The sequence below is a fragment of the Podarcis raffonei genome, chromosome 10, assembly GCF_027172205.1.
Source record: "Podarcis raffonei isolate rPodRaf1 chromosome 10, rPodRaf1.pri, whole genome shotgun sequence".
In the NCBI taxonomy this organism is placed as follows: Eukaryota; Metazoa; Chordata; class Lepidosauria; order Squamata; family Lacertidae; genus Podarcis; species Podarcis raffonei.
The window spans coordinates 21,278,749-21,291,653 of record NC_070611.1 but is presented as its reverse complement, the minus strand read 5'-3'; the positions used below and the strand labels follow the sequence as shown (position 1 = coordinate 21,291,653).

At 45.6% G+C, this 12,905-nt stretch overlaps 1 protein-coding gene across 4 annotated transcripts in view; it reads left to right on the top strand.

The window, feature by feature from the left end:
* The window catches only part of CPED1 (cadherin like and PC-esterase domain containing 1), a 112,087-nt gene that overhangs the window by 59,439 nt on the left and 39,743 nt on the right, over positions 1-12,905 (top strand). For all 4 annotated transcript variants that reach the window (XM_053404966.1, XM_053404963.1, XM_053404965.1 and 1 more), the window contains 4 exons: positions 3,202-3,266; positions 6,170-6,214; positions 7,023-7,209; positions 8,610-8,778. In XM_053404966.1, the coding sequence (XP_053260941.1) occupies positions 3,202-3,266; positions 6,170-6,214; positions 7,023-7,209; positions 8,610-8,778 (466 nt within the window). The remainder of the gene's footprint in view (positions 1-3,201; positions 3,267-6,169; positions 6,215-7,022; positions 7,210-8,609; positions 8,779-12,905) is intronic.

Below are 12,905 nucleotides of genomic sequence, written 5' to 3'. Positions count from 1 at the left end.
TTACTTAAAAGCATGTGTTTATATGTGCTAAAAGTTGCCCAGAGTTGTTGGGGAAACCCAGCCAGATTGGTGGGGAAGAAGAAGAAGAAGAAGAAGAAGAAGAAGAAGAAGAAGAAGAAGAAGAAGAAGAAGAAGAAGTATAAAGCAAATTTTTAAGCTATACTTGTTCTTATTTTGTGTTTTTATCTTGTATCTTTATGCTGAGAACTGCCCTGAGATCTGTTGATGGAGGGTGGTATATAATAATAATGATGATGATGATGATGATGATGATGATGATGATGTAAATGACCCCTGGGTGGTTAAGTCCAGTCAAAAGTGACTATGGTGTACAGAGCTCATCTAGCTTCTGGCCAAGGGAGCCGGCGTTTGTCCACAGACAGCTTTCTGGGTCATGTGGCCAGCAGGACTAAACTGCTTCTGGCACAACGGAACACCATGACGGAAACCAGAGTGCATGGAAATGGCGTTTACCTTCCCACTACAGCTGTACCTATTTATCTACTTGCACTGGCGTGCTTTCGAACTGTGAGGTTGGCAGGAGCTGGGATGGAGCAACGAAAGCTCACCCTGTCGCGGGGATATGAACTGCCAACCTTCTGATCAGCAAGCCCAAGAGGCTCGGTGGCTTAGACCACAGCTCCACCTGCATTCCTGGCAACAACAACAACAACAACAGTCGCATGAGCACCGTGGGAGAACCGGTGCAAAGGGAATAATGGGCACAGATACAGTCACTTCACTGTTGGGATACTGCCAGGGAGACAAAGTCCATCTGAGCCCCCAAGCTCCTTGCCGGACGATCCATCGACCTCCCGTAGACAGGAGGTCTTTTTGCCTTTCCTGATGACACAGACGGTCCTCTTGAAGGAAATCTCAAAACCACGCCCAGTAAGCTGTGGGACACTAAGCAAATTGTCCGCAGCTCCTAGAACAAAAAGTACATCTCTGATGGTAGTATTCAGACTTGCAAGTTTCACAGTCCCAACTCCTGCAGCTTGCAAAGTCCTTCCATCAGCCAGGTGGATCTCACCATCTTGAGGTGTGAAGGAGATAAACAGGTGGCGGTCTTTTGAAAGATGGCGACTGGCCCCAGAGTCAACAACAAACCTGGCCTTGGCCTTTAGAGCAGGTTTGCTGGCAAACAAAACCTTGTTTTCCACCGGCGTGGGCTTTTGCAGCTTGCCCCCCTGCTCCTGGCCATCAGACATACCTTTAGCCTTTGGTGAAGCTGTGCCAGCAAACAAAACCTTGTTTTCCACTGGCATGGGCTTTTGCAACTTGCCCCCCTGCTCCTGGCCATCAGACGTGCCTTTAGCCTTTGGTGAAGCTGTGCCAGCAAACAAAGCCTTGTTTTTCCCTGGCTTGGGCTTTCCACCCCCCTTCTGCTTCGGGCCATCTGCAGGCTTTTTCCTTTGTTTATTTCCAGTCTTTGGACAAAACTTCTGAGTATGACCTTGGTTCTCACGAGAAACAGAGCTCTCAGCTGCCGACTCCTTGGCTCCCCCTGGAGGCTGGAATGCTGCCTGGGATGACGTGACAGTCTGCTCCCCCTGCAGCTTGCAACCGGTGCCCTCAGCATCCATGCATTCACTCGCATTCTGGGAAACAGCCAGGACCTCCGATGCATTCAAACACTGGGCTGGGATTATTGGCTGGTGGGCCTTTTTCAAAGCATCCCACATGTCACGTGCCGTGAGATTTCCAGCAAGCGTCTTTATTTCCTCCAGAGAGACGGATAAGACTATAACATCAACGGCCCTCGAATTCTGGGCCTCCCATTTCTCTGTCAGAGGAACTGGAGTGGCTTCAGACACAGTATGCCAGACTCCAAACTGACGCAGCAAACTCTCACACCATTTCGCCCAGGTCTGATAATTGTGCCGATTTAACTTTGGGCACTCAGTGGCCTCAGAAGCTTGGAAAAACTCCATTCCAGCTTCTTGCTTTAGCCATGAGCCTTTATGCCTTCAAAGACGTCTTATCTCGGCAGCCCATTAATCACGATGCCTCTGGCTCGGCTCCCAGGCCAATTAGACCAGCCGGACTTCAAAGACTTTTTCCGCGGCAAACAGAAAAGCCTCACTTTCGCTTTTCCTGCACATACCTTTCATCAGTCTGTCGCAGTCTTACTCTCCTGTAAGTGCCGTGAATCTGGGCCCAAAACCTGTTGTTGGGATACTGCCAGGGAGACAAAGTCCATCTGAGCCCCCAAGCTCCTTGCCGGACGATCCATCGACCTCCCGTAGACAGGCAATATCAGCAAATAGCAACACGAAGCCTCAGAAAACATTGCCACATTCTTAGGCTGGTGCACACTCTATCAGCAGAATTCACACAGCAAAAGATGCACAGCAGGAGAGCATATTTACAGTTTATTCAGCGTTGGTCAGAACAAAGAAACCATGACCGCCTGCTCCGGCTGCTCAGGCAAACAGGAAACGAAAGCAACGACACAACATAAACATCCTGTGAGACAGGAAATACGCAGGCTGTGACACAAACATCCTGCTCCCTTTTAAGGTGGAACGGAAATATCCTAACATCCACAACCTCCATTTGCATCAACTGAGTGTATACAAATTCTCCTACAAGTCCTGTTGAATTGAGTGGGTGTTGCACAGCAGCGAGTCCCTCCTAGGGAACTTCATTTGTTCGCTTCTGTGAATCATTTATCAGTAGCAGTGATTAGGGTCATCAGAATTGCGTAGCAGAATTTGATCACGCTGTCCAGCATTCAAATATTTTAGAAACTCACAAGCATAACATGATGGTGATAACCTTTCTTTTTTTTTGTCCCAACACTGTAGGGAAAGTCAAGCCTCTGGCAAAAACCGGCAAATGTCATTTTGCATATGCAATGGAAACTTTTCACTGAATGAATTTTTAAACCCTTATTTTAAACCCTTATTAATGGAATGCTAGATTAAATTATACTATCTTTCCCTATAAAGATTATTGAAGCAAAGACCATCTACAAAGGTCAAGCTCTGTTTCCTTTATGGGTTCCTTTACTATTCCAGATTAGCTTCTTCCATTTCATTAATGTCAGCAGTTACCAAAAGAATTCTAGTGAAAGGAAAGTCCTTTGGAGGGGGGGGGTAAGGGGAGGGGGAAACAACCTCACACTAGTGTTGTATGCAGATGTTTTCTTTCCTTGCACTTGTTAGTTTAGAAATCTCTCTGCTTTTTCATCATTAGGACTGGTTACTCAGAGAAGGGTGGCATGAAAACAAGATCTTCTGCAATTAGAGAAAAACATGAAGGTAATAAAGTTTGTATTCTCTCTCTCGTTCTATTTGCAGGGAGGGGGGTCACTTATGGGCAGAGCAGTATGAAGGCCATGTAGCTGAACTGAAGCAGCCAAGTAGAATTGCCTCAAGGAGATTTCCATTTGCCCAGGCAGGTGCATTATGTGACCCATGAGAACAGCAAAATAACCAGACTGTACAATGGTGCCGGGATAAAATCAGGCCAAATCTTTGCGTGGACAGGCAGAGTCCCCAAACCCTGGGTGGCCCCCCCCCATGTGGAATAATGACTCAAGACAACGTGCTATGGGATTAAAATTGGCCACAACTTTATTATGTTTCAGATGTGGGTAGACCTTGGCTCAGGCATTGGGCATTTATCCCTCCCAGTCCCCGCCAGGGATCTGGGGAACATCAGGGTTATCCAGTGTGTGTGTGTGGGGGGGGATGGGCTGGCCCTGGAGAACATATATTCAAACAGAGAAAGCCTGCCCCCATTATGCCGCCATCACAGGGGAGAGCAATGACGACTTCTAGGCGTACGGCCAAAGCCTCTCCTCAAAACAACCACTTTAACGGGGAATCCTGGTATCGCCACCACAAAGAGAAGGGGTGTGTGGATCACCGCTACACGCTCACCCCCATTTAGAGAAGATAGACTAAAGGATTCCTCCCAAGGCCTAATACTGCCAAAATTGTGACGTTTTGCTATGGGAAAAGCAAACCTGCCAATGAAGGAGAATCCCTTTCCGGCCCTTCAACAGCGACCCTGACGTAGCAGCACCCGCGTACCTGTGGAGAAAAGGTTAACCTGCAAAAGAAGTCTTAACTCAGGATGGGTAGGGTGGGAGAAGCTCTGGAGCCAACTCGATTCCCAGTAAGACCCTCCCCCTATTGTGTGGGCAGGTAGTCCCTCCCCCTACCTGGCCTGGTCACCTTGGCAACGCCTCCCCAGGTGGGACTGGGCAACTGGCTGAGGTAGGCGGGGACCACCAGGGGGAAGGCGAAGCCAAGCCTGTGCTAATGGAGCCACATAGGGTCAAGGGGCTGCGCATGACAACGCAAAGGCCCCCCCCCCCGTTTAGTGTGGGGAGCGGTCATTATTGACAGCAGCACGCAGGGCAAGGGTTGGCATGGCATTGGGTCCCAGGATCAGTTAGTTCATCATTCCACAAGCCCCAGGGTAATGGAATGGATCCACGGGATTTGGACGGGAGTCGGCCAGTGTTAAACCTTGCCGTGGTGCAAGCCAAGCAAGCAAGGTCTCACTGGGGGACGAGGGTGAAGATTCCAACCAGGCAGATACTGAACCCATGCTTGGGTTTTGCCGTGGTCAGTCCTCCCCTCAGGCCCCTTACTACGTTGATCCTGCCCAGTGCTATTTCCTCCCTCAAACAACGTTCTGCCTAACAAAGGAAAGCCACAATTTCACTGAGGGAAAGGCTGAAAAAACCCCAACCAAGTGCCAATTAGCTCGAGAGAGAAAAAAAATCATTTCTGGCCCTGTCAACCAGCAACCCAAAACTGCTCAGTGAAGGCTCTAACCTGAGGGTGGGCAGGTGGGAAGCTCTCAAAGCAAAATGGCTGTGAGCTCCAACGAAAGCAGTCTTATACAGTGGTACCTCGGGTTACAGATGCTTCAGGTTACATACGCTTCAGCTTACAGACTCCGCTAACCCAGAAGTAGTACCTCAGGTTAAGGACTTTGCTTCAGGATGAGAACACAAATTGTGTGGTGGTGGTGGCGCGGTGGCAGCAGGAGGCCCCATTAGCTAAAGTGGTACCTCAGGTTAAGAAAAGTTTCAGGTTAAGAACGGACCTCCAGAACGAATTAAGTTCTTAACCCGAGGTACCACTGCATAGGCTTTCCCCTCCCTGATGCAGCAAGGGCTCATGGGACAACTTTTTCCCATGAGCCCGTCACACAGAGAAGATACTGGGCAAAAAACCTTGCCCAGTATTTTGCTGCAACCTATGGGCCACAGCACCACCGGGCAAAGGTGTCCTGTGCTTATTGGGCACAAGACGGGGCTTAACAGCAGTCGCTTGAGTGTTGTCATAAATACAGATTCCACCCTGACCATTCTTGGTTATTTAGTGTGGGAAATGTGACTGTGCTGCTGCCGTGAACACATTTTGGATGGTGCTTGCAATGTTATTGCATGAGTCCCTCCTTCAGCCTTTTATCTCCCCTGCCACTAAAATGGCCCCTACACAGTGCTTTTCTTCCCTCTTTGAATAAGGCTGTTGCTTCTTGATATACGTTTAGGGAAAGTGCAGTGGTACCTCTGGTTAAGAACTTAATTCGTTCTGGAGGTCCGTTATTAACCTGAAACTGTTCTTAACCTGAGGTACCACTTTAGCCAATGGGGCCTCCCACTGCTGTCGCACCACCAGCGCATGATTTCTGTTCTCATCCTGAAGCAAAGTTCTTAACCCAAGGTAATATTTCTGGGTTAGCAGAGTCTGTAACCTGAAGCATCTGTAACCTGAAGCATCTATAACCTGAGGTACCACTGTATTGTCCATTTCTATCATATTGGTCTCTCTGTGGCTTTTGGCCGTGATTATCAGAATTGTTTTATAACCAACATGGTTGTTCTGCAGATACTGGCAGAGTTATCTGCCATGATATTTTAGGGTTGCAATACATCCTGGACATATCTGGAATGCTGCAGTTGGCTGCAGTGTCCAGGCGGGAAAACATCTGGGAAAATCTGGAGTATGGCAGCCGTTTTTGCTGATTTTCCATAAAAGTAGCTCAAAAATGTTGATTTTGCCAAAACAGGCAAAAACCCCTCTAGGTTTTCATTGTTTGAAATATGGCAATCCTATGATATTTTTAATTCTTCTCAGATGCAGACGTATGTAGTAGAGGTATCACAAACCATCCTGAATTGTGTTTGTTTATCCTCTAGGTCTGCGTTTTTTAAATCTGGCTAAAGAAATACACTGCAGTCATGGTAAGTCAAACCTAAGATTTTGGCAATAGGTGGCGCTCATTCAACAAAATTGCATGCTGTATTCATGTAACCTTTTTGGAGGATGATTTTTGCTTTCACTAGTTGCTTGGGTAAAATAAATATTTAGGCACTGAGAAATACTAATGGTGGATTTATAGACCTATAAGGAAACAGAACATCATCTACTTTCAGTCTCCTTCTTCCAATACGGTAACTACCTTGCAAATTGATTCATTTTCAAGACTGCAATCATTAGCCACATTTTCCCTCTCATTACCCTCACAAATGTTTCAATTAATCTGTGGGAAGATCTTTTACCACTCTAATCCATATTAATTGTTTAAAGATCTTACTTCATGTGGTGCTTGGGGAAGAACCATGGAACTGCCCATCAGAAACAGTTTGGATTACAGTGGTAGCTTGGAAGTCGAATGGAATCAGTTTCAGAAGTCCGTTCGATTTCCAAAACATTCAGAAACCAAGGCATGGTTTCCGATTGGCTGTGGGAAGCTCCTGCAGCCAATTGGAAGCCACGTCGACATTCAGGTTCCAAAGAACATTCGCAAACCAGAACAATCACTTCCGGGTTTGCAGTGTTCGGGAGCCAAAATGTTCAACTCGCAAAGCGTTCAGGATCCAAGGTACGACTGTATTTAAAACCTGATATTTTTATCCACTTTCATATGCAATTTTTTTTTAAAAAAAGATGCCTGACAGAAGGGAATAGAATTTGGCCAAGAATAAGGAGTCAAGCCATTGATAATGTCCAATTGCTTATTTAAAAAACTGATTTCCCTTTTTGTTACAGATAAAGATTCCCTACCTCATATCAAGCAGATCTTCACCAATCCACATTTGGATTTAAATCCTAATTTTGACCCAAAGATCAAGGAATACTACTCTGAAGTCCCATTTGATGTGGTGACAATAAAGATTAGAGCAGAACCTGCAAACTGTCGCTGTGACGTCCACCTGGATGAGAAGAACGGACCAAGGTATTTGGGAGAGTGGGCCATTATTCAAGAGACATGGAATTAAAACACACATACACAAACATCCTAGTGATAAGACAATGTGGGTGAAATCCAAGTGAGTTGTACTCAGATGAGACTCATCATCTTTAATGGACATAAGGAGATTGATTTCAGTGAATCTGCTCCAACTATGCCTTAGTTGTCTATCTCTCAATAGTCTTGCTTCTTAGGAAGGCCTACTGTAGCAGATTTCTCCAGACTATCGCTAACTGGTTTGGTAGTTCACATGGAGAAGAGCATGCTGCTTCACATGGAAGATTTGTCAGGTGAAGCAGTTTCTAAGGTGCCCCTTTAAGCAGTTTGCTCCAATAAATTGGCCCTGATGCTGTGGTCCTCTTCATATGACTTGATGTATAGGGACGTGGGTGGCGCTGTGGTCTAAACCACTGAGCCTCTTGCGCTTGCCGATCAGAAGGTTGGTGGTTCGAATCCCCGCGACAGAGTGAGCTTCCATTGCTCTGTCCCAGCTCCTGCCAACCTAGCAGTTCGAAAGCACGCCAGTGCAAGCAGATAAATAGGTACCACTGCGGCGGGAAGGTAAATGGCGTTTCCATGCGTCACAGTGTTCTGTTGCACCAGAAGCAGTTTAGTAATGTTGCCACATGACCCAGAAATCTGTCTGTGGACAAATGCCGGCTCCCTTCGCCTGAAAGCGAGATGAGCACTGCAACCCCATAGTCACCTTTGACTGGACTTAACTGTCTGGGGGTCCTTTACCTTTTTTTCCCTATGACTTGATGTGTATGCAGATTTGCTGCAGCAGGCTTTGACCTGGGTATGTTAATGAATTTACAATCCCTATGCATGTACAAGTTGCAGAACAGGTACACTCTGTGTACATAGCCCAGAGCCCTCCAGAAACAAGGTTCCCAGCTATGCAATAATGAGCCCAGTTTTCATCACGCTGTAGACTTGTACCCATGTCCAATTGGGTCAGAACTGGTTGTGCATGCGTAGATTGGGGAATGGGGCTTGCTTCCATGCTCTTCCTCTCCATTATGTACATGTATGCGCATTCAGTAACATGAACAATGCTTTGTAGTGAAATCATGCAGATTGCTAAAGGAAGAAACCAAAATATGCTCTACACCTGTGTTTTATGAACTAAAATAAACATCTCTACTGAAAAACCATGGAGATCTCAAATCCAGACATATAGAGCTAAAAGAGGAATGGAGAATGTTAATGAGAACAGGGGGGAAGAAAGTCAAAGTTGCATGTCATCAGATAAACCTTCAGTTCATCTTTAATCTTAAAAAAAAACTTTAAAAGCTTTTATGGCCTCCGATGATAAGTTATAAAGTGCACAGGTTGCTCCACTTTTCGCTGATATTTTCTTGCTATTGTGCTTTTTTCAACAGTGTTGCAAATTACCCTCTTGGACTAGGAATAAACAGAATAAATATCCTGGTAACAGATAGATCTCAATCACTCCATGAGGTTGTGAGCATGTACAAAATCATCATTTACCGAGAAGACCGCCCAAGCTTGCCATTGTTTGACGACTTTATGGTGTGTGGCTTTGTGCAGGTACGGTTTGATTTTGTGGAATAGTAGTAGTAATTTCTCATGTACAACCCTTGTCGCTTCATGCATTCTTCTCCAGCAAAGGAATCAAATTGTCCTATAATGTTTCTCTGTTGTCTGTGGATCGCATGTTTTCACTTGCCTCCGCGGCTTCAGTGAATCCTTTTTCCTCTTCCTGGGCCATATTTCTCAGTTCCAAACTGCTTCAGAGGCTTCCTACTTTAGCAAGTCCTCAGAAGCAACTCCCAAGTGCATGTGGATGATTGTGTGCTTGGATAGTCCCTATTACGTCTGTCCATACTGCAACAGTAAAGGTAAAGGGACCCCTGACCATTTGGTCCAGTCATGACCGACTCTGGGGTTGTGGTGCTCATCTCGCTTTATTGGCCGAGGGAGCCGGCGTACAGCTTCCAGGTCATGTGGCCAGCATGACTAAGCCGCTTCTGGCAAACCAGAGCAGCGCACAGAAATGCCATTTACCTTCCCGCCGGACTGGTACCTATTTATCTACTTGCACTTTGAAGTGCTTTCGAACTGCTAGGTTGGCACGAGCAGGGACTGAGCAACAGGAGCTCACCCCGTCATGGGGATTTGAACCGCTGACCTTCTGATCGGCAAGTCCTAGGCTCTATGGTTTAACCCACAGCGCCGTAGGGCATGTAATTTGCAACCAATCATAGAATCATAGAATTCCGAACAGTTCCAGGATAATAATAATAATAATAATAATTTATAATTTATAACCCACCCATCCCAACCACTCTGGGCAGCTCCCAACAGAATATTAAAAACACGATAAAAGATCAAACATTAAAAACTTCCCTAAAACAGGGCTGCCTTCAGATGTCTTCTAAAAGTCAGATAGTTGTTTATTTTCTTGACATCTGATGGGAGGGTGTTCCACAGGGCGGGCGCCACCACCGAGAAGGCCCTCTGCCTGGTTCCCTGTAACCTCACTTCTCACAGTGACAGAACCACCAGAAGGCCCTCGGAGCTGGACCTCAGTGTCCGGGCTGAACGATGGGGGTGGAGACGCTCCTTCAGGTATAGTGGGTCGAGGCTGTTTAGAGCTGTAAAGGTCAGCACCAACACTTTGAATTGTGCTCGGAAATGTACTGGGAGCCAATGTAGGTCTTTCAGGACCGGTGTTATGTGGTCTTGGCGGCCGCTCCCAGTCACCAGTCTAGCTGCCGCATTCTGGATTAGTTGTAGTTTCCGGGTCACCTTCAAAGGTAGCCCCATGTAGAGCGCATTGCAGTAGTCCAAGCAGACCACTGTCAGAACAGGATGCTGAACTAGATGAGCCATTGGCCTGACCCAGGAGCCTCTTCTTATGTTCTTTCTAATGGTCTGACTTGATACAAGGCAGATTCTTGTGCCGTTTCTTCAAAACTCGCTCACTGTGCAGGTGAAACCATAAGAGAGGCCGGAGGGAAGGCGTCACCTTACTAGCCATTTTACGAAAGTGGCTGACTTTTGGTTAATACATATACTTCATTGTCCAAACATTGCTTCAGTTCAAATTGTGTTATAGCAGTCCGGACTTAAGGCCTTTCAGGAGAACAACAGGAACGTCTGTGCAAATTGTGAGCGTGCGGCATGCCGCTTCAAACATGTTTCTATTTCCATGTACCCAGGGGACCTTTGGGCTTGCGTCTTGTGAACAGCAGGCCCCCACGAGACACTGCAAACCGCTTTGAAAATGAAGGAATTCCCAAAGCAGTTTGCGACGCACCACAGCAGCCTGCTATTTAAAGGCGGAAAGCCAAAACTCCCGCGGGGCAGGCCCAGGCATTTGGGTGTGCCTGAGCTAGATCCTTGGACCCTGGCCAGTATTTGTATTAATTCTAAGGAAGGCACCCTTTCCGGGAACAAGCCATCCTATTCATTATATATCATTAAAGTGTCTAATGATTGCTTTTAGAGTTTAGAGAGGGAGCAGGCAAATAAGGTGCTGTTTGCACACGAGAATTTCTCCATAGCTTGAATATTGTAGTGCCGGTGGTTTTTTGTGTGTTTTTTCCTGTTCTGAAGCACATTACTCATGCTGGCGGGCTTTGCCTGTGCCAGAGATCAGAGACTTCCATGCCTTTTCTCTTTAGTAACCAGACACCTGTTCTAGGAGCAAAAGGATAAACAGAGAGCAAAGGGACGGGCTCTTCTTTAGACCCTCGGCTAGGCACAACTGGGCTCATGCATAGGAAGGAAAAGGTCAAAGACAGTGGCGTGGTCTTTCTCACAGCGGGGTTTCAGTTGAAAGCCCAATCCTGAGACTCTTCTCTTTCATGTCTAATCCCGTTAGGATATTCAAGTTTCACTGCAAGCTGATACCGTGATGAAGGCTGCAACACAAAGGGAGAGCTAGGGATGTTGTTTCCAGTCTGCCAGCAATTCTCATGCATTTGAGTAATCCTGGATTAAGTTCAAGGCTATTCAGCGAAGAAGTGTGCAGTTCCAAAGCTGAACAGCCCTTAAGAGCACCAAATTATTGTTATTTCTCTTTCTTACAGTACCCATAATATCCTCATTAAAAGCAAATTAGTCGGGGGATAAACTGTTGAGCCTACGATGGCATTTTAAGAAGCATGGGTTTCCAATTGTTTGCATTAGGCCGACTTGTGGGAGGGTTCCCTGTAAATTAAGAGGTGGCTGTAGGGTTTATGCTGGGTTTCCTTTGGATTGAAAGGACTATGTTTAAAATGTGTGTTTCTGTCTCAAGAAGAAAGAAAAAATGCAATTACAACTTCGGCTCCACATTTCCAGCATCGTATTTCAAATAACTTTGTAGTAGCTGTGTAAGAGGCACATAAAAGGAGATATTGAAGTACACAGATTGGAAAGACTTGCGTAATTATCTTGCAATTCTCCTCACATGTTGCAAATATTAAATTTATCCTCAGTAGAGTGGTCTCCAAAACCAGATTCTGAATCGTCCAATTAAGTTAGAGTAGACCCAATGAAATCTATTGATATCAATGGGTCTACTTTGAGTATGACTTGATTGAATACAACCTATAGTCACTAGTTTAGGCAAGTAATATAATAAAAATGCTACGCTTAAGAAGCCCATATAAGCATTGCTGTTTTTTTTCTAGGCCTGCATCACTGAATAACTGATTATAGCCCTTAAAAATAATAATTAAATTTCCAAAAAAATAAAATAAAAATTAAGTGTCCCCATTAATTAACAAAAAAGTGCACACTTCTCTTTCTCTGCTCCAGTGCCTTCTAAATTGATATGTGCCATTTTCTGTCCCTTCTCTAATTAGTTGGCAAGGTAGGTGGAATCTTAGTATCGTCTTGTGTAGCCTTTGCGTGCCATTACTGTAGCTCATTTTTGGGCACGGTAAAAGTATGTTTAGCTATCCCACCACCAGGGAAGAACATCACATTGGTCCCTTTTGAGCATTCTGGAAATATCTTAAGTTTATTCCACAAATGCTGAATGGCTGAAAGAGAACCACCCTTATAAAAGCATCACCTGGTCAGCAGCACTCCAAAAATCCCACACATGTACTGTAACTTGTACACGTGAATCTTATGTAGAAGTCACACTGATACAGGATGTGGAGATGGCTCCTTGCTTAGTTGGCTTTTAAAAAGAATTGCAGAAGTGCATCGAGATGGATGAAGACCAATACTGCTCAGAGGCTGTATACGTCTAAATGTTCTGGGGAACATACATTGAGGGTGGGCATCAACCTTTGTAGGATTCCTGGATCCACATGACTGGCCACTGGTAAAAATAGGATGCTGACCTAGGTGGACCTGTGAACAAACAGGTCCAGTAGGCTCCTCTCAAAGATCACTAGAACACTGTGTTCCTCCAAAAATAAATGAAGCAGTTGAGTTGCATAATGCCTTCAGGACATGAAATGCCATTGCCTTCTTCTGAAAATCATGGCACCAGACACTCAGGAATGAGGAACAACAGCAGCACAAAAAGGGCATGGGAAAGGTGTGGGAATGTTAAAGACAGAAGGATATATTGAATAAGTATTATCCTTCCTTCACTTATGCTAGTAAGTGATGTAGCAGAGCAGATTCCCTTCCATATAGCTGGAAGCCAGTTTGCAGATTCATTTGAATCTCTTAGTTAAGATTATTTCCTGGTGTCCCCTTTTATCCCT